This window comes from Macadamia integrifolia, chromosome 7, assembly GCF_013358625.1.
Source record: "Macadamia integrifolia cultivar HAES 741 chromosome 7, SCU_Mint_v3, whole genome shotgun sequence".
Taxonomy (NCBI): Eukaryota; Viridiplantae; Streptophyta; class Magnoliopsida; order Proteales; family Proteaceae; genus Macadamia; species Macadamia integrifolia.
In genome coordinates, this window is record NC_056563.1 from 35,426,043 (window position 1) to 35,448,112 (window position 22,070).

Sequence of the window (22,070 nt, forward strand, 5' to 3'; positions counted from 1 at the left end):
AATAATAATATAGGTTTTTAAGTAAATGATTTAAAACTCCGAATCAAGGTGAATCACGAGCCGTCTGATTTATGTCTATTTCTATGTTTGGAAACATGAATGAAGAAACAAGTTAGACCTATTTTTTTATTTCTATAAACAAGTGAAAAGAACAAAAATTATGAAAAACCTTGATACTTCACTCAATCTATTTTAACCTCAATCCATTGTTGATACTTTTCGCTATTCAAAAATAATTACATGCCTAATATATTGATGACTGTGATGTGCAAAAAACACATAGCCTAGCATACCTGCAATCTAAAAGTTATTTCTAAAAAAAAAAATCAAACCGAATTGAAATCAACCGGAAACAAAGCGAGAAACTCTAGAATTGGTCGTTAGATAGAATCAACATGACCATATAGTAGAACAGTGGCATCTGTGTGACTGACCCTTTCAACGGTTGATCGGTAGGAAAAGAAACACTTGGGAGTTGGGACGAGGACGGGACAAGAAACATTTGAGGGGTATTTTAGTAAATAAATTAAACAAACCACTGGTGCTAAGCGTTTAAGGATCCCGGGTAAAGTACCATGAAGATATGATTAGGCCACGTATACAAATCCCAGGCCGATCTATTTGAAAGTAGAAATCACAACGTCGTGAAGTCAATTTCCTCCACACAGACTGAGGAACTCCATAAGGTCAAAACCTTTTCACGTAATCGATTACTCTAGATTTTATTCTGTGGTCTCTCTGGCGTGTGGCGTCTCCTCCGTTCTTGGCTTGCAAAGATTATTAGAGGGCAAAGAAAGATCACAAATCTTGTTACCTTATCTCATTAAGCATATCCCTCTCTCTCTGCTCACGGCTTTCCGAAGACAAACTAATGCCGTCGACCTATCTGGATCTTGGTTGAACTCATTCTCCTCGATTACCATCTAGAGCACCAAAGTCGAATTCATGTATCACCAGTCCACAAAATTTGATGGTAAATGGTATCAGTGGCTTTCGCCATGGTTTTAAGGTAAACTTCTTTACTGTTTTCGGTTATCTTCCTTTGATGCTATTCCCTTTTTCTGACGGATATATTCAAATACGGATTCCGTCCTTAACTTCTCCTGGAATTTATCTTCAAAGTTCAATAAAGATTATCATTACAAATCACTACTCTCATAGAAAAGCTTCAATTGTTGGCCACTGAGTACTATGTTTCAGTTCAACCTTTTTTTTTTTTTTTTTTTTGTGTGTGTTGTGCCATAGATTATTCCTAGATAATAGGGCAAAGGCACATCACAGAAGGAACCTGAGGTTGGACATTTTCTGAGTTTCAAAACATTGGTAGCACCTGATAACCAAATTGAAACCTTTTCTCTTGAATTGCTCAAGAGTTGAAAATTTTGACAAGATTTCTACCTAGGCAAATACCTCAACCTTGGGAGGAGCTGCAAGCCTGCACTATTCAAATTTTTGCTCTGTCACCAATTTCATATTCATCATCACATAGCAATGGGATTTATCTTGGAAATCACCTTTAGCCCCATTATTCAATTGCTTTTTGTTTAGACATTGAGTTTAACGAGAAAATTTAGTAATTCCTGAATGAGGTCAGCACAAAAGTCAATTTTAAAATCCGGCAGTCCTTTCAAATTATAGGATCAAAAAGATTGATCCTCCCTCTTAACTTCAAACACTCTAATCAGAAGTAAGAGAGTGTGAAGTGGGGTATAATTCACATAACGTTCCATCTAACATCTATTTAACTTACCAAAAGCAAATTATAGCAGCATTACCCAACTGAAATGCAATCCTTGCCATAGACATGATCGTGGAATCTCATAATATTATGCTAAATTGAAACCCTATGAGAGCCCCTCACCCTAATGGCGTCTCAACCTCCACTTGATGCTCCATATATAATAACTTATCTCTAGTTGGAAAGTTCTTCATTGCCAAATCTCCATAACTGATTGCCTACCAACCGTTATTACCTTCCTCAGACCTCACTCCCAGAACCTGTGACCTTTTCTGTTTTGCAAACAAGTTCCCCCCCCCCATCTTGTTGTATGTTTCTCATGATTCTTTCCACCCATTTTGCGATGCCAGTGCTAACAGAACTAACATCTAGTATAGTGGAATGCTGTCAAGATTTTCTTACGAGCTCCTTTATCCCATCGTATTTACTAAAACACCTGTCAAGGACCTTATCTTCAAGCTCGTTTGACATTCTGCATTTCAATTGCTAACGGTGGCCTTTACTGGTGCAATTGGAACTTCTTAATGTTCACATTGGATAATTTAATCACGTAATAATTGGTTTTCAAGGCTTAATATTTTACAAAAGCCTGGTTTATCAGGTTATAATTTGTGCTATACTAACAATGCCTGTATACCTTACCCTTCCCCTCCCCGTGCTAAATTAACATGATGTGTATAAATGTGTTATTGCTTATCTTTTAGAGAGAGAGAGAGAGAGAGAGAAATATATATATATATATATATATCGGCAAATTCTGATCTCCAACACATGGTTATTAACTTGCAGGGACACACTGGTGTGTATAATATTACCCCAATAAGGGTCCACCCTCAGGAGTTTTCAAGTATGAATGGGCATTCTTTTCATGTTTGGTCTTCCAATAATCGGCAAATCAGTTCTCTATTATGCACTGCACATCGCAGAATGGGCCCTTTTACAGGAAATGGCACTGCAGTCATGCCATCATTAACTCCTACCGTTCTTTGTAGAAGAGGTTATTCTGTTTATAGTTGTGAACAATCATACAGGGGAAGAATCAGGACATATGCTGCGCTTGATGTTGCCAGTGCTGTTGATGTCATTAATGATCTAGGCTTGGACACATTGACATTTTTAGCTGTGACTGTTATCATTGTTCCTGCATTCAAGATCATCAGAGCTAGCCCCGTAAGTCTAATTTACTACTCTTTAGGGATTGCATAATTATTGTTATTAAAAAGAAATTGTTGTTGTTCCTTTTACTATTTCTCTATGAACTTGGTAGCTCCTCCTCCGCTCTTTCCCTCCCCTCTCTTTACTTAACTATCTACATTATTTATCGCTATCTGTGAGTTTTTCCTTTTTCTCTGTGCTTTTGTTGCAAGTTCTATTTACAAATTCTTCACTATGCTTCTCAAATGTAACTTGAGTTTTTCTTGGTTTCAGATACTTGGTTTTTTTTTCGCGGGGGTTGTACTCAACCAGTTTGGCTTGTTTAGAAATCTCACAGATGTTAAGGTTCTGTCTGAATGGGGAATCCTTTTCTTGGTGAGCTCAATTATTTTTTCTGTGTTGATCTTATATTTTGGAGGTTTGGTATTTTTTTTCCTATCAATTTATCCTTTTTGTTCCTTTTAACATTGATGACAACCTCCACTTCTAATTAAATCCCCAAAGCATATGCTTTTTTGCAATCATTGTATATGCCAAATAATGAACATGACTTGTTCGTTGAAAGAATTTTGTTTTGAAGATCTCCAGGCTGCCAGGACCCTTTGTCATGCATATTTCAGAATAACAGAAGATATAAGCATCAATTGCAGAATTTTGTTGTTTTTTGGAAATATACATGTGAAGTAGAAGAAAGAAAATTCATTGCAACTATTTCTGGACAATTGAGGGTCGAACAGATCACAGTAACCATGTGAAGTAGTTGAACCAATATTTCTTGAATATGACATGTTGAGCATGATTCAAAATCCTGAATCCATTAAAGTATCTAGTACCAAGTTACATGACTAAGGATACAGTCTAATGCATCTTACTGGGTTATTTGACATGAGTGCAGCCTTGTATTCAAGTACCTGAACTTTTATCATTTCAATATATTTAAGTTTGTATAAGCTCTGCTTGACCTTTCATTGTTGTTTTGGTTTTAGTACATGTAAACGATGCCCCTGTTCTGCTTCAATTACTGGGTACAAATGAGTACCTGAGGCTATTTTGTTAGATATCTTAACAAGACAGAACATTTTTTGCAAAAAGAGAATAAGGCTTTGACCATGCCTTTGTGGTTTTATGTGTCTGGTGTTTGATAGCACAGGCAGCATCCAAAATGTGAGCAAAGAACCTTGTCTCTCATCTGCATTACACAGTCTCAATTCTGAGCTGCTGCTGATCCTGACTGTTAAGAGTGCTGCTATTGTGTTAGTGTTACTGCAGGAGGTATTTTCAGTATATAATTCCGTGATTAGGAGTCTTTTATGTAATGTCTACTAATCAGGGGTACTCTTGTAATTTTACTGAGGACACTGTACTATATAATACAATATAGCGGTCACGGTTTGGTATTCTTACCAAACAGTGAATATTTTCCTCTCAAGGCTTGCGGCTCTCGTTCTCTATTCTCTTCTTCTTCTTCCTTCCCTTTCTTTCTTGTGCTAACACTCGTTTTCTGTATTTGATATTGCTTGACTGACTTCAGAAAACTACCGTTGATATCTGTTAGAAGCACTAATTTGAGATTGTAAAAGCATGGATATTCCAAATCAAAGCTGAATTTTCTTCATGCTTTTGATTCTCCATAAAGTTAGGTATTGAAACACATGCAATCTTTACGCACAGCATTTTAATGAGTTGTTGTGAACACTGCTGTTGCTAAGTAGGTGCACTTTCTGCCCAAAAAACAGATATTCCTTCCTCCACATTCCTTTTGCATGATGATATAGACTCAATTTCTATTTCTTCCGTAACAAAGAACGTATCCATATTTGACCAATCTGCTATCTCGCATATTTATTCTGCCGGTCCTGTAGGACATACTTTTTCATTGCTAGGAAATTCATTATTTCTGACTGACTATTATTATGCTCTTTTGCAGCTATTCGAAATGGGTTTAGAGCTTTCACTTGCACGGTTAGAAGCTCTTTCAAAGTTTGCATTTGGCATGGGATTGACTCAGGTTTACTGTTAGAAAAGACTGCATTCCAATTGTCAGTAGGGATGAGTGGGCCTCAAATCATGTAGAATGTATATTGTGTATTGCTTGTGCATGTGGGTGCATATGTCAATTTTCTTTTCCTGCATGCTTTTGTTTTTTTTTGTGTGTGTGTGTGAGGGTAATTATATACTTCTTTCAGAGAATTAAATGCTTCCATTTCCTGTTTGTACTCTTAACAATGTGATAAACACGCAGTTCTTTCTCTGATAGCACTGGTGCCAATCATATTGTTTTCTTTCCATGAGATAAAACGATAAGAATCTTCTTTAGTGTAATCATTTAGTGGGTTTCCCCTGGAAATATATTCTAAACAGATTTCTAGCTAGGATGTAGTAAGTTGTTTGGGTTGTGTGTTTATTCAGGAGCAGACTTCTTCTATCCCTCAACCCAAGGATTGAAGAATCAGTGTTGTAATGGCCGTATTGTCCAAGTTAACTTGGGATTGGCTGTGACTGATCCAGCCAATTATGCCTATACAACGATCTTCTTGATCATTCCCTTATGAATTGGGCAAATGTGTCGCACCTGCGGAGTTTACTCAGGATCGGCCAGGACTGAAAACATCCCAAGTTCTGATCCCTGAATCCTTGCCTTTGCCAGTCCTTCGAGAACACATTTGATGGGTATGTGCCAAAAAAAAAAGAAAAAAGGATTAGTTTATCTAAGTGAAGCTTCCTATTCTGATTAGGTTTATGGCTGAACCCAGAGTTGAATGGTCCCTTGACTGTATTTTCTATGGATTTGATCATGACATAGGGCTATTACCTATCCCGCATGTTAGATTTCTTTCTTTTGTGATTGCTCTAATTTATGTTTTTAAAATGTGGTCTTATATGTTCTATAAATGCTTGGGCAATCGTCTAATGTCTTTCCATCCCTATTTCTTGAAGGTTGTCTTATCAACCCTCGCTTTTACAGCATTTGAGCTTCCACCTAATGGGGCCATTGGAACAAGAATTCTGGAGTTCCTTTTCCACTCAAGGCCCGATCTGGTATGATAGGAGCATCACAATATCTTTTTTTACTTGCTGACACTCTTGATATATTGTAGTGTGTTATCTTACCTCTGATGTGGTTATTGGCTTCGAGATGTTCTTGCACAGTTTATACACCTTGGGATATTTATAGACATGTCATATCCTCTGGCTTCACTAATTGTAATATGTTTAAGAGGCATGGATTCCTTTCTGAGCATGAACTATTGGGTTATCAGTGCTTGGGCTGTCTGTAAGGCATGACTTTGTTTGATCCTTGTAGGCATCCATCGTACTGCAGTACTATTGCTACTTGGGAACCAGGCTTCTTGTGTTCCAATATGTGATTCAATATGGATACTTCCAGACCTCTTGCTTCGTTAATTTTAATTTTTCGTGTTGTTATTATATAAATGAGCTGTACAAATGTGTTAAGACCATATCAAATATGTTATTTGGAGATGTTGAAATGAATCAAAGCAGTCAAAGGTTAGAGTTTGTGAGTTTGATGGTTTGGGTATCTGGTTTTTTTTTTTGGAAGGGGCTTGGGAGCACCAGGACAAAGTATGGCCTGTTATGGTCATAGACTCATAGTTCAAGATATTTTGGCTAGATTTCGGTCAAAATCTGGTACATTTCGGCTGCGTGTTTCATTTTACCATTTGGAGGTCAAATGGTTGTATTTTGGCCCTGAAACTTCAGGGAAACCCTAGTTAATCATCTCTAAACCTATTGGAACCTTTAGATTGTAAAAAAAAAAACAATAAAATGGTACTTTGGTTTTAGGCCCTAGTTTCTAGCGTACGCCATACCCTGTTGTATACTTTTCTCTAATATATTCTATTTTACACATAATTTAATACTAGAACATACAAAATTCAATTAAAGAAATTAAAATATGCATTGAAATGATGAAAAACCATTTAATAGCACCCAACACCTTGTTCCATTAAGAAATGTAGGTGATTCGGCCAAAAATCACTGAATCTTTTTTTTCTTGACTCTCCCCTGCCCCCTTTGTTGTCAAAAACCAATGAAATGTGCCAAATGGGTCGACCAAAACTAGTGCTTTTATAAGTGCTATTTTGTAACGTTTCGATCGAAACTAGAATGAAATTTAGGTTGACACACCACATGCCTAGTGAGTCGACCTATGTTTCATTTCGAATCATGTCAAAACCTAAATAATTCGTGAGATTTCAGCCATGTCGACCAAAATCTTGAACCATGGTTATGGTACACGGGTTTCACCTAAGTAGCAGCCTTCAAATTTTTAGAAGATACTTAGTTTTTACAAAATTCCTTGCTACATGCTATGTTGATTTGACATCTAATTAATACTCAACGCAACTAAGCCTTATCCCCATTGGGTTGCCTACACGGATCCTATTTCTCCCGTCAGTTATATTCAATAAATATCCTTATTTGAGGGAAGAGATCCATACTTCGTTAATATTTTGGAATTTGGTACTATAAGTCTATAATCTCCCATCAAAACTCTAGCTACTTTAACTATATCCTTTTCATCGACTTATATAAACCTAATGCAGGTCAACATTAGAAGTATTGATGAGGCTATAGTGATTGGTGCTGCTCTCTCATTGTCATCTTCAGCTTTTGTTCTTCAGGTATGCACTTTTTATATAGATTTTACCAGGTTTGCTTGATGTTTGAAAGGTAAAGAACTCAAGATGTGTTATCCCAACTAATTGGGGTCATCTATATGAGCCCTTTTCTTCAGATAATATACACTTGGCAGTGATTTGAAATTCTTTGGACTATTAGTTCTGGAAAACTTTCAGTTTTAGCTAGTTGACACTTTATCACTGGCTGTCATATGAAAATTTTCAAATGTTGAGGATAGCGTGCCTGCTCAGAGAGCAAAAGAGTAGAAATATATACTTATATGATCAGTTTTTGGACATTAACCTTCAAAATACCAATAGAAATTTCAAGTGCTCCATCATACTTTCATACACATCAAACTAAGGTTCCATATATCAGATATGGCAGCATAGGTTGCTGCAACCAAGAAAAGGGAAAGACCTTGAAAGACTTCCAAACCAGGAGAAGGAAAAGGTAGGAACTGCTCAACAGAGCTCTGATACCATGTGACAATATGCTAAATCTAAAAATCAGTACTTACAAAGAACAAAGAGAGAGAAGAAAAGAAGTGTAGCGATCACAATAGAGAATGAGAAGAGGAGAGAAAGCTAGAGCACGATAGGAATTGGATTACCCATCATGGTCTAGCCCCTTCATTATATGACATTAAGTCATCAAGTCTTAGTAGGAATCCTGCTAAGAGTCTAAGTCCAATTATAATAAGGAGAAATAACTAGAAAAGGAAAGAAAAACTAAACAACTAATCTAGCTACACTCAATACACCATAATCCCATGGTACCCAATCCTGTTTCTCATAAACAGTATGTTCATGTTGATTCGACATTCTTTGATAGTACTCCATTTTTTCCAGCTTGAGATGGGAGTGTTAAGAAATATGTATTGCAGGAGATGATTTGTAATTAAAGTTTACCGACAGGGGCTTATGTGCAAATTGTCATGTCAGGGATGCTACTTGTAATTTACCGATTTTTATATCTTATAAATATATGTGTTAGCAGTCGATTAGGGTATTTGAACCCTATCAATCTGCACTCTTTTCTTCCTTCTTTGTGTCTCTTCTTTTGGTCCCCTAATTACTGTTATATATTGTTCTGATCTAGTAACAATTACCATAACACACATGCCTGCTGCTGCTGCTCTACAATCTTTGACCCTTTTTTTTTTTTGGGGGGGGGGGTGAGGTTTTATCATTGGGGACAGGAAGAGAGAAAATTCGAGGAAGCTCTCTGAAAAGGGTGATCTGAGGCCCACTGGGATTCAATCCATAAATCAGCCACCAGTGTTGGTTTTGCCATTTTTATTAGGATAGGTTTGATTTTGCCATTGTTTTGGCGTCCAGTTCCCAGATTGATCCATCTAGGTAGTGCCAGGCCTCAGTACAACAACAAACTCAGCCTTATCCCAACTTAATGGGGTCGGCTAGGTAGTGTCAGGCCTCAGTGCATGTGAAAAATAGTAACTCTCTAACGAACTGCTTTCCCAACTAACACAATTAATGAATACTTAACCTGTTGCTGTTGGGACTCTTTCCAGAGGTTAAAAACAGACATAACTAAGATATGGAATTAAAAAATGAGTTTGACAGACATGAATGAACCTTGGTAATGCATAGAACAATTCTGCAGCATCCTGTGGAACTTGGGGTAGACGGTGGTTGTTTAATAAAATTCATATAATCTGTATTTTAAATAACTAATATAAGAATTTCATCGTATTCACATTAATAAAGTTTACACATGCTAAATTAATTATTAATTGTATTGAATTATCTCTGCCATGATCTTTTTGGTTGGAATTATGTTTCTAATATGATTATGTCTGATAAACTAAGTTCATATCAAGTTTTCTGTATAGCTCCTTGCAGAGAAAGGCGAACTCCCAACAAGATTTGGTTCAGCAACTTTGGGAATACTTCTGCTTCAGGTTCTTTTCGTTGTGTTTATCTATTAAGCTACTCTGTTTTATTTTTCCCATAATAATTTTTGAAAAGATGCTATTATGTTTTCTTCTATTTTCCTTTTGAAATTGGATAGGGTCAATCATGCGAAGTGCTCATCAAAAGGTATCAAGTCAATAACCTTTTTGGATCCCTACTGGTTGATATTTGCAGGACATAGCCGTTGTCCCTCTCTTAGTCGTGCTTCCAGTGCTAGAGAGTCAGGTATGTGAGAAGTTTTGGTACTGTTTTAATGTACTGAAATGTTGACATACAGCTGAATTTTCACTAGGACAAAGAAATAAATTACTGTCATATAATATCAAAAAACTTAACCTGCTATTGAACTGCTGAGATGCCCAGGTCCCAATTTGACAGTATTGCTGGTTCCAGTATCATCTGAGTTGACAGTATCCATTGGTCATAGTGACACTCAACTCTCGATGTGCTTAATTTAGTGAGAAATGAAAGTCAAATAATTTCTCTCTGACAGCATAGATTAAAAAGGCGTGTCCAGTGCATGAGGCTCCCACCACTATGGGGTCTGGGGAGGGTCATAATGTACGCAGCCTTACCCCCGCTTTATGGTGGGGCTGTTTCTCGACTTGAATCCACGACCACTAGGTTAAAATGGAGCAACCTTATCATTGTGCTGAGGTCCTCCCTCCTCTGACAACATACATCTGGTAGTGAATTGTAGACTGGTGGTTTTTGACATATAAACTTCTTGTTTGTGGTTCTGATGAATCATGGTGAAAAAATTATGATAAGCAAATTTTTATTAGGTATTTAGTAGATTGGATTTCCGCTGGAAAACATATTGGTGAAGATATGATATTCTTTTATCTCTCTTGGATATCACTTCATATGGATGTAACCCCAAGGGGGTAGCTGAGTTGGCAAGGGACATTAGCCTCAGGATATGTGTGGTTCTGAGATCGACTCCTCTTACCTCTTTGGGGCCACTCACGCGGGGTGTTTAGTGATCTTCACTGTTCTCGGTGAAATTTGATTAGTTCTCATTCAACCATGTTATGACCTGGTCCATGCGGTTGTGGGGTCAGTATGGGCCCGTGGGACTAGTCAAGCTGAAGGCCTGGATACCTGTTGTTAGCAAAAAAAAAACAATCATATGGATGTGTGGCTAAGGAGCACAGAGTATTGGTGATACTATATATATGATAAGTGTAATTTTTAAGTCAATATTAACTGCGGGTTCAGATTCTAGTAAACTGAGACTAGAAGAGAGCAGGCATGGGAAGCACCAAATCTGCAAACCTCCAACTGTCTGGAGGGTTTCCCTGTGTTTCTAATGCACACAAATCATAAGATAAGACTTATTATAGCCTAAATGAGTTTTGGGATGGATTATGTACATATTGGGCTTACGGTTCAATGGGTTTTAATTCTAATGGGCTTCTTTAGTGGGTAATAATTACGAACACCTCTCAACTTTTGTGTTGGGAATAAAACCTTCTTTTCATAACTACATGGACACACTCAACACTATACTCTCTTAGGTCCTTGTCCTGTCGCTCTGGTAGGAACTTGTTATTTTGTCATTCTTGATATTAAATAATCTGCCGCTAGCTGGACTTCTTTTAGGGTATGGTAATACAAACAAGGGAACATCGGGCTTCCTGATTCTTAATCATAGCTGCCTTATTTGCTGCATTTTATCGTGGTTTGTGACAGTTTTGAATTAAATACTCATGTTAGTCTGAATCATGGTTTATAGCAACTTAGTGGAACATCAGTCTTATGCAGAAGTAGAATCCTACCTTCTGAAGTTTCATGCTTTTCTCTGCAGATACTGTAATGAAAATAACCAGATACCTTGGCCTTCATTGTACTTAATCCTGCAATTTACAACAAATAAAAATAAACCCTGATTTTAAGGTTACAGTAACTTGTTTGCACAAGTTCTAGCTGGCACAACTGCATTACACTTGCTTTAGCGGGGGATCTTTGTCTTCTTTAGTTTCCTGATGTTTCTATATTTTTCGATTTTTGGTGTTTCTATATTATCTAAGACATTGGAATCAAATTGTATTGGAAAAAGTGTCGTGGAATGGATGTGCTAGGCTTTGTACAATGTCCCACTAGTTTTAAGCCATGTAATAGATGATGTGGCAAACTCCAGCTTTTGAATAGGTTGAGTCCTCCCAGGTTAGCCACTTGTCAACTTTAGTGATCCAACTCTACCTCATGGATGACCTTGTAGGCTTGTATTGTATTTTCCCCATGTAATTTGAGAGGTCAATCTGTTTAGCTTCTGCCTCCAACTTTATGGCCATTTTTACTTTTCTATGCCACATGTATGACTCTAAAAGGGAAACAGGTAGATAGGGGTGATGGAGCCTATCTGTGTGTCAAATTGAGTGTCAGGCCTGGTTGCAATGACACTTTTGGTTATACTTCCCAATTTTATTTCTTGTCAATTGGGTTCTTGGTATGTATTTTCCCTGACAGTCAGTTGTATCCTTCTTAAGTTTATTTGCTTCTAATGTTCATCAGTTAATTTTATAACCACATAAGTTCTCTCTCTCTCTCTCTCTCTCTCTCTCTCTCTCTCTCTCTCTCTCTATGCTTATGTAGAATCTTGTTGAGGAAAGCATTTGGCCAATGCTTGCTACAGAAAGTTTAAAGGCTTTGGGTGGTCTTGGTCTGCTTTCTCTTGGAGGAAAATACCTTCTCAGGCGTATCTTTGAGGTTAGTATCAGATTCTTTTACATAACTAACAGCTGCTTGCAATTCACGATTTTCGAACCTTACAAGAAAGAAATTAAGGGTAAATTCATAATACAGGTTGTTGCAGAAACAAGAAGCTCAGAAGCCTTTGTTGGTCTCTGTCTACTAACAGTTGCTGGGACTTCACTTCTGACCCAAAAATTGGGCTTCAGTGACACGGTTTGTTGTCTTTCTTCAAGGTTGAAGAATGATAAAATATGGCATATTAACTCTTTTATTACATGTTCTGATGAATTTTTCACCATTGTACAGCTTGGAGCATTTCTGGCCGGGGCACTTCTAGCAGAGACAAATTTTCGGACGCAGATTGAAGCTGATATAAGGCCCTTTAGAGGCCTATTTCTTGGCTTATTTTTTGTTACTACAGGAGCATCTATCGACATGCAGGTACGATCTGTTTACCTCTTATATTATGTCTCATAGTTCCTTTTGTATACTTGTACTTTGCAACATGGGCTTAACATTGTAGCAAACTTCTGAACACAGATATATTATGAATTTCTAACATCCATGCAATAAGAGTTTCTGTTGCATTTATCTACATGATTCTCCCTCTATCCTCAATATTTGCAAATTGTTCATTTTCTCTCAGAGTAGAAAATATGGAAACACATTGCTATTGTTGATTTTCTGGTGCAGTTAGGTCAGTCATTATTAGGTGAATCTGTCTGTAGAACCTTTCATACCTGATCCTTAGACCCTAGAAGGCTAGAATGGTTGCTGGACTTAGTCCACCTTGTTTTTTGGAGCCAAATTTTTGGGTTCCTAGACCTTATTCCAACTTGCAACTCAGTTGAGATTTTCTTTGAAAATTTTCTGTTTGTGCAACATAAGTTTTTTGATCCATCCTAGGTCAAAAAATTATAAATGCAATTGATAATATTACTGTACCATTTACCTTTGAATATTCTGCAAGAAAGAAAAGATTTGGAACATGAAAGCAAGACATAAGACATGCAACTTAGAGGATATAAACGCTTGACTATACATGGACAGTAACCATATGTACTACAGAAACTGAACATAACATCAGAACATGCACACAAACTCTAACTAGATGCATCACATGCATGCCAAAGCTACATGTGAAGAGTGTTCATCTGGGATTTGTAGAGGTATTAATGCAGTGCTAACCTTGAACCAGTGATGTCCAATGGGAGATCAGCCTGTGACAGGATTGCAGGTGTAGGGATAACTCAGATATGCATGAAATTATGGTTGAATGGTCTGCTGTTTGTTAAGGAGAACAAGTTTGTGTAATCTTATGTTGATCTGATGGTCAGATTTGAAGATATGGGTAGCCTAAAAAATAACAAGTCACCAAAAGAGAGACCAGATTTAGTGAGAAAATAACATGTAGGAACCAGATTTGAAGAAATCAAAAGGTTACCAAAATTGTAAATTGCTGAAAATGGAAACTCAGATTTAGTAACTACAGAAAAAACAGAAACTATTGTAGGAAATAGCAAGTGAAACCAACACAGAAAGTGGGGAATGAAATTATTAACTAAACCAAAACAGAAAGTGGGGATGAAATTATTGACTAAGGAAAAAATTAAGAAGATTGTGTAGAAAAAATAAAGTAACAGAAAATGCAAACTGGTGTAGAAAAAAGAAAGTAACAGAAAATGCAAACTAGGATAGGCATGTTCCTGCCACAGGGCACCAATGAGAGTTATGATCCACCACTAACAGGAGAGTTGATGGATTGATGTGGCGCCTTTTCCAGCACTAAGGTATGATTTGAAACTCTAATGGAAGGAGGAGGAGAAGATAGAAGATAGAAGAAGGATATGAACTTGGCGTTTCACCTAGAACTTGACTAGCGTCTCACTAGTCCAACTTAGCATCTCACAAGGGCTTTCACTGAATCCCACGGTAAAGGAGTTCTGAATCTCACAGAAATCAGCAAACATAAGCTTAGAAAATTGTTCAAATCATTCGGGGTATTGTGATCCCCTACACTTTATTTATAACTTCTATATGGTAAGCAAAATAGGAAACCCCATGCAGCTTAACAAAATAGAAACTATGGCTGGATTGTAGCATATCTGTCAAAACCTTCAAGAAACACTACTAAAATAAATAATACAACTTATGAAAACAGAAATTAACACTAATCCCATATTAGCCTTAAATCCTTCATATAATTGACCCAATACAATAGTAAACCCAAAATTACTAAGCCCGTGGCCCATGTAACCCATTGGACACTCAAAACTAAACATATTAGTCCATTCTTGATCCAGTCCAGTGGCCTGGTTTACTTCTGGCCTCGTTCTTCTGAACTGCATCTTGTATTGTCTCACAGCCCATATGACCCATTGGACACTCAAAAGGTAAACATATTGGTCCATTCTTGGTCCAGTCCAATGGCCTGGTTTGCTTCTGGCCTTGTTCTTCTGAATTGCATCATGTATTGTCTCACATCGGTTACTTGGGATATTGGATGTGCTTTAATAATTAATATACCCTTGGGCCATCTCTACCTAATGACATGAGGTTTTGGGCTAGACCCACAAGCAGTGTTTTTGTGTGCTATCCCATTTTATTTAACAACAATAAATCATTTTGATGCATCCATATTCAAAGATGGAGTCATGCTTTCTACATTCCTTGGACACTAAAGTTGATAGTGTCTGCATTTGGTGTTTGGCAAAAGTAAAAGGGCATAACTAGTGGATGAGGCTCCCTCCACTACTGGGTCTGGGGAGGGTAATAAAGTATGCAGCCTTACCCCTGCTTCACGGAGAGGCTGTTTCCTGACTCAAACCCGTGACCACTAGGTTGCCGTGGAGCAACCTTACTGTTGCACAGGGCCTGCCCTCTTGGTGTTTGGCATAAGTATAAAATAGAAAAAGCTATTGCAGATTTTAGTTTAAAAGAACATATATAAATTGTGTGGCAGAGTTTTTCCTTTTAGCTTGCTACCTCTGTATATGTTATACAATTTTTTTTTTATTATTATTTTTTTCTATGCAGCTCCTTTTCCGAGAGTGGCCAAATGTACTTTCACTCTTGGCAGGTTTGATTGCTATCAAGACACTCATAATAACAGCAATAGGTCCCCGTGTTGGACTAAGTCTTCAAGAAAGTGTACGGATAGGATTCCTTCTTTCCCAAGGAGGCGAGTTTGGGTTTGTTGTATTTTCTCTTGCAAACAGGTCAGTTGCTAATAAGTTATCCTAATTATTGTGCATCTGTTGTCTGCTCATAAATTTCTAATTCCTTATGTTCTAATGATGCCCTTCACAAGCAGGCTTGGAGTTTTACCACTTGAGCTGAACAAACTGCTTATAATTGTTGTGGTGTTATCAATGGCATTGACACCCTTGCTGAATGAAATTGGAAAGAAGGCAGCTGGTTTCATTGATGAGAAGTTTGACTCAGGGGATGTATGTACATAGACCCTACACCTGACAGTTACAGAATGGAAGAGTAATCTAAGAACATTGCAGAAGAATGCTGTTTTACTTGTTAAGATCAGCATAACTAGCCAGTTCTGGCTAAGGTGGTTGTTTTAATGTGGGGCATTCCCGTTGCCATGTTCCTCCTGCTGGTCATGGGGGCTGCTGCCTCTGTGTTAGGTTCTATTAGAAGGATTCCTAGGATATCTTCTTTTCTGGTTTTATTTAGTTACCTTACCCACAGTAGTGTAACCTGAGATATTTTCCAATTGCCACAGAAAGTTGCTGAGATGGTCAACTTCAATGCAAGTGAACCAGTTGTCATTCTTGGATTTGGACAAAAGGGTCAGGTAAAGAAATTACCATTCTGGTGTACTCTTTTGGGCTTCATTATGTGTATGTTCAAGGTGCTTACGTTTTCCTTCAGGTCCTCGCCAACTTCTTGTCCACTCCTTTGGCCTCTGGAACAGATGGTGATCTTGTGGGTTGGCCTTACATAGCTTTTGATGTTAATCTTGCAGTTGTAAAGGTTGGTGTGGATAACTCTCTTTCTTCTCCATCTTAATTCATATTAAGAAAATACACTAATCAGGAAGGGTGAAGGGAGGAATCCTAAGTCGACATCTGTCTGGTAGATTGATGTATTTTCAGGCCATCATGGGCACAGAATTAATTTTAGATTGTTTTTAAGGTTATCAGGATATTCTCTTCATAAACTTCTGTGGGTGGGACACCGCTAATTGTAGCTTCCGCTGCTGCTGCACATTTTGCATGTGTATAGATCAAGTTGGGAGGATGGCTTCTTGCATTGTGATTATCCTTTTTGTGGGCATTCTCTGCCTTGCTTAGCTACCCATGGATACCATCTTTGATGCAAAACTCCTGGCGGAACACATTAATAACCAATTGAAGTAAAACACTCCATTTTCTGAAATTTGGCACTGTTGGACACCCTAATTTTCATGTGTTAGATATAACTTGTATTTGTACAAAACTTGATTTTTCATTAGTTCTTGTTTTGAACTAATATTTGTATAAAATTCACCTAACTGTTCATGTTCATCTGCATTTATTTAGTGTTCTTCTGTCATATTACACTTGCGCACTCTCTCTCTCTTTTTTTTTTTTGGGTGGGGTGGTGGAAGAATTATTCTGTCACACACTTGATTACATTACCCAAGTAGAAAAAAACTAGGCCATGTCTGCTATTGGTTGCCTGAAGTACTGTGTCAAACTCATTCTATCGGTGACTTGGTGTATTCACATCATGTAAATACTACTGTGCCACCTTACGTTTTCTGTCACTTCTATGACAGAAACAATTTAGCCTCCCAAACCCAATCTTCCTTGCTAACTACTTACATACACAATCTTCCTTGCTTACCACTTGGTTTTGTAGATTTTTAAAGTTTGGGAGACAAAAACCAATTACTTCGTAGTTATTTGCATTATGTTAGCATATCTGTCGACCATGTCTTCATATAGTGTTGAGAGTATATTGATGGCCTGAAATTAATACATGTAATTAATTTTGTGTGTGGTCTCTACTGGGTACAAGTGTTCCTATTAACCAGTACTGATGGTGGTTTAGTCCCAGTCTGTCTCCTTGGTAGCATAAACTTGTCAATAGGTTTCCAGGAGGCCCAGGACAAGCTTGAAATGGGCTTTATCCTGCCCTGCGCTTTGATTTTTAACTGTAGACCCTGTGTCTATCTTGTAACTTTATGTCCATACCTTTCCTTATAGGCAGCTGCTGACTTTGCTGATTCATTTCTAGCTTCTGGGGCTGAAGGTGAGATTTGACTAATGTGATTAATTGTACTTCTTTATCCTAAGCAGGCGACTCAGAAACTTGGCTTTTCAGTTCTATATGGTGATGGATCACGCCCAGCTGTTCTCCAATCTGCTGGTATTTCTTCTCCAAAAGCTATCATGGTTATGTACACAGAGAAGAAAAGATCTGTTGAGGCTGTTCAAAGGATTCGGCTTGCCTTTCCTGCGGTGATTTTGCATTTCTTTACCTACTTTATCTTTTCCAAGGCTGATACTGAAGCAAAAAATAGTATTTTGGAATTTTCATGAAGAATTTATTGAATTCTTATAGACTTTCGATTTCAGTTATTCTATTGATTTATAGAATATGGTTTAATAGCTTCAGTATTTCTCTGATCTGTTGCGGAAAATCAACTGTCTTAACAGATCCCCATATATGCTATGGCTCAAGACTTGTCTCATCTCTTAGATCTGAAGAAAGCAGGTGCAACAGGTGCTATTCTTGAGAATGCTGAGGTACCATCTACTCAACTATGCTTTTCCATTTGGTTCTTGTGGCAGGGAAACTACTGATCCTTGTGTTTATGCAGACTAGCTTACAGCTTGGCTCTAAGCTTTTAAAAGGACTGGGTGTCATGTCTGATGATGTAGCCTATTTGAGTCAGCTTGTTCGAGATTCCATGGAGCTTCAAGCTAAGGATGCACAGAATAGAGCTGATGACCGAGACTATGATGTTATGAAGCCATTGCAGGTACTTCTACAATGATATGGAATGGATGCAAGCAAGCTAGTTGCCTAGAATGTAAGAACAGTCTTACAAACTGCTACTGTCCATGTGGGTGACATGAAGAGGTGTGGTATCATCATTTCATGGTTTCCCATTTAGAGACCCTGCTGCTATAAATTGCATATGTATGAGCATAACCATTCTGAAACTAAAGATTTCACCAAATAGGGCCAATGGTTATGCCATCACATTTGAATGGGCTATTGGCAAGGAAAATTTCCTTTAAGGAAAAATAGAGGATAATTCTCTCTCATGCTCGCATGAACTGGTCTGCTGAAGTGGTGCTTGTCCAAGTGTGTGCTAGGGAGGGAAATCATCATCGTCGTCATCATCGTCATCAAATGCTTTCTCCCAATATATTAGGGGTAGCTCCATGAGTTTGGTTTGCTTTTCTAGAGTCATATAATAGGCTTAAATTTGCATCTTTGATTTTACGAGTATGTAAACCTCTGTCCTCTTCCATCCTTTCCCTTATCCTTCTTGAGTCGGCTATTCTTATTGTGGAGGTATTTTGCTTGATTGTTTAACATTCTGCTCCATAAGTGATTGGTTTCCCTAGATGATCTTACTGGTTTGGTTTCAATATTATCTTGGTTGAATTTCATTCATCCTGCTATAACTTCGGGGAAAATATCTTCTTCTGGTTCTCCCCATCCCCTGTTCTCTTCTTGATTATGAGACCAATTTAGAAACGGTTGCTTTCTTTTGTCTCTTGTGCTTTTCTTTTTATCTTGATCATCAATCTGATTTGAAGCCTTACCTCTGTCAATTTCCTTGCTAATATCTCACTTGATATAATTTGAAAACAACACTTCAACTACTAATTAGTGACTCCTTTGTGGAACAGGTAAGGGTTGCTGACTTGATAGGGGCAGTGTCTCCCATTTCTGTTTCTCCAATTTCACCTGAAGAACAATCGGTAAATCCGGACCACCAGGAGACCCCCCACATCTCAAGATTCAAAAATAACCAAGAATCTGATATCCAAAGAGGAGATGGCCAGTTTGGTTATGAATGTTCAGTCCAATCTCAAGGCATGGAAGGCAATGGAGTTTTGTATTGTGATTTGGAAACAGAAGACAGTTTCCAAGCTATAAATGTGGATTCTCAAGATGAGAAAGATACAGTAGACTGTACAAGACCTTGTATAACGACAGGCAATGGACCTTGATTTTTTTTAAATATTGATTCTTCTCTTCTATTGTTGTAGTAAACGATAATTTCTCTAATGCCTTTGTGTTTGTACATGAATGATTCTTTATATGAAGCAGCTTCCTCCAACTGTTTGTTTGGGAATAGCCCAATTAAGAATTCATTGGACTTTGAATGGTTTGACTATCAGCAATTCAGACCTCCCTATTAGTACCATTATCAAATCAGGAGATGCAGCACATACTTCACTGCCTTCTTCATCGACTTCAATGAAGGACTCAAGGAAGATTCCAGAGGCACATAGAGGAGAGAGAGTGACACAGGTTGGGTATCCCAGCAGTGTGCTTAGCCTTTTTCGTATTATTTAAGAGGTTTTCATGTATGAAACATATTTTACCAAAAAAAAAAAATCATGTATAAAACATATTATGAGAAGGTATATTAAAGGGCATTTTTGTCAAATAATATCAAACAATCAAAATGTAATTCAGGCTTTTATCTAAAAAAGGGAAAAGTTTCTCTTGAGCCTTTTCGGTAGGGTATGTTAGCACCTTTGCGCATTTCTCTTCTTCACATGAAATGGCATCGCTGCCTTTCTAGATATGATACAGTTGTGTCTAACCTCATTGCCCATTGGTGCTTCTCCCCCACCCCCAACCCCACCACGCAAACACATATGTTGCTTGTTTAATGAACCCATTTCCTACAAAAAAGAAAATAGGGAAAAAGATACCCACATAGGTGGTGTGAGTTGATTTCTCACATCCTCTCACATTTACCATATGAGCCCCGTATTGATATTCTATCTCTCCTTTATAACCATGTGGATTCACTATTGATAAAACTGGTTTTCTATACCGTGTTTGACATGGTGTGAGAGATTCCCCCTATCAGTACAAAGAGCTCGGAAACCTTTCCTTGAATAAATAATATATTCTTACATGATTTGGTTATAGACATAAAGGCTTTTGCATGTTTTTTGCCTTGGTTGGGAACAAATTTCCCTTAGAGAGGGTTCCCAGCGCTACACTAGTGGCAATGGACATTGGATCCACAGTGGTCAGGGAGGAGAGAGAGAGAATTCAATTATTGTGGGAGGACATAGTTTAAATGGATGGCGTAAGGTTATTTTTTCCATTTTATCCTACAAATTTAGCAAGGAAATTAAAGGGTAGGAAGTGAAATATTTAAACCTAAAAAATCATTACCCCCACGTGGTTAATTATATCACTAATTCCCATATTCCATAGTCGGTTATTAAAATTCGCTTTCTTTTTTGTTTGTTGTTTTGATGAAATAAATAAAATGTTACATTAAGGAGGGAATATCTACATTCTCTCCAAATTTCACTTTACTCTGCATCCAAATCCCTTAGATCTGAAATGTCAAATGAAAATTGGGGAAAAAATTGCTACTTGGTCCTACACCTAAATATAAAGGCTTGTGAAATTACCTTCCCACCCTTAAAAAAAAAAAAAAAAAAAAAAAAACCTCATTCATGTTAATACCCCTTTGTACACACTTGATTGGCTCCTACCTTGGTATAGGAGCCATGTGACTAGGCTCTCTTATAGTTTTACCTATAAAAATTGCATCTGAAAAATATCATATGGGAAATTTAAGCAATTTATACAACCATATTGAGTAATTAATACAAATATTTATTTGTTCTTAGATTTGAAAAATTTAATCTCTCTTGCAACCAAAACGTAGCCTGATGATCTCTCTTTCGTAAACCTAGTCTACATACAAGCCCAAGCCCAAGCCAAGCCCAGGCACAGGCAGAGGCTCAGGCCCAGTTCCCGAATGAGATTATTCAGCACTCACTAGTGTCTTCTTCTGTTATCGCAGCAAACACAACCAGGTTACAACCCTATTGGCCATACGCCGAGCCGCCGATAGCGGTACCCGTGACCCGCCATCCACTAGTTCCCGACGAGCTTACACATACGGCGCACTTTAGCAGAGTCACGAACTTACATGACACAGTTCCGTGTTGAATTTCCCTCCGGTCCTCTCTTCCACCTTAAAAAGAAACCCTTCGACCTCTCTCTCGTTCTTCAAATTCTATTATTTCTCAAATCCGAACTCCCAACTCTGAACTTCTCTCCCCAAACATTGTTTTCAATTTCGCCCGACCAAGAGGGCGTACACCGTTATAGTAGTAGATTAGGGATTTACAGTCCAAGCGTTCTTCAGAATTGTTAGCAGGAAATTTTTTCCAAAACCCTAACAATCTGAACCCCGAAAGTACATGTAATCCCTCATTTGAGAGATTACTATCTTCCACGGGGTAGACATGGCCGGAGCTTCTCGAGAGCAAGCGCTTTCTCTTATTGCTGCCGTGAAGAACCATGGGGATTTGGCGGTAAAACTATCTTCTCTGAAGCAGGTGAAAGAGATTCTGTTATCTGTTGAACCGTCTTTTGCAGCGGAGATCTTCCCTTACCTCACCGAGATTCGAACGTCGCCTGAAAGTTTGGTTAGGAAATCTCTCGTCGAGTAAGTTCGCAAGTCTCAAATTTGTCCCTATTATTTTACCGTTACTTCTAGTTATGATGCGAATTCATGATTTCTCGCACGGTTTCCTTTGTGTGTCACTTAATTATTGGTTATCCACTTCTTCTGCTTAAGCCTTAGGGCTGCTTTCCATTTATCTACACCGGATTATTCATACTCAATTGCTTGAATTCCTTAAAAGAGAAGGGCTTGCGGAGTGAAT

The 22,070-nt window shown here is 37.9% G+C and overlaps 2 protein-coding genes across 8 annotated transcripts in view; both read left to right on the top strand.

Moving 5' to 3' along the window:
* Positions 1-636: 636 nt before the first annotated feature.
* Positions 637-19,477, top strand: LOC122084319 (K(+) efflux antiporter 3, chloroplastic). 5 transcript variants are annotated; one of them, XR_006141872.1, is made up of 19 exons: positions 637-1,009; positions 2,528-2,908; positions 3,167-3,268; positions 4,821-4,901; positions 5,831-5,932; positions 7,465-7,542; positions 9,396-9,464; positions 9,652-9,702; positions 12,076-12,189; positions 12,286-12,387; positions 12,481-12,615; positions 15,211-15,392; positions 15,488-15,623; positions 15,914-15,985; positions 16,063-16,164; positions 17,475-17,636; positions 17,835-17,924; positions 17,999-18,261; positions 19,044-19,177. XR_006141872.1 is itself a non-coding variant. In XM_042652467.1 (19 exons), the coding sequence occupies exons 1-18, from the start codon at positions 971-973 to the stop codon at positions 18,173-18,175; spliced, it is 2,175 nt and encodes a 724-aa protein (XP_042508401.1). In that variant the 5' UTR covers positions 637-970; the 3' UTR covers positions 18,176-18,211; positions 19,044-19,177. The 5 variants fall into 5 exon arrangements, 4 of the variants coding, with proteins under 4 accessions (XP_042508401.1, XP_042508400.1, XP_042508402.1 ...); XM_042652467.1 differs by having other exon boundaries at positions 17,999-18,211; XM_042652466.1 differs by having other exon boundaries at positions 638-1,009; positions 17,999-18,160; positions 19,044-19,477.
* A 1,692-nt stretch (positions 19,478-21,169) lies between these two features.
* The window catches only part of LOC122084046 (symplekin), a 48,903-nt gene continuing 48,002 nt past the window's right edge, over positions 21,170-22,070 (top strand). Inside the window, exon 1 of one of the 3 annotated variants that reach the window (XM_042652047.1) lies at positions 21,170-21,850. In XM_042652047.1, the coding sequence (XP_042507981.1) occupies positions 21,648-21,850 (203 nt within the window). In that variant the 5' untranslated portion in view covers positions 21,170-21,647. The remainder of the gene's footprint in view (positions 21,851-22,070) is intronic. The other 2 variants (XM_042652046.1, XM_042652048.1) reach the window with 2 other exon arrangements.

Coding starts and splice junctions, on each gene's coding strand:
- LOC122084319 (XM_042652466.1), top strand. CDS start 971: ATGGTAAATGGTATCAGTGGCTTTCGCCATGGTTTTAAG. Junction 9,703..12,075: donor TTCCAGTGCTAGAGAGTCAG/GTATGTGAGAAG, acceptor ATGCTTATGTAG/AATCTTGTTGAGGAAAGCAT. Junction 12,190..12,285: donor TTCTCAGGCGTATCTTTGAG/GTTAGTATCAGA, acceptor TTCATAATACAG/GTTGTTGCAGAAACAAGAAG.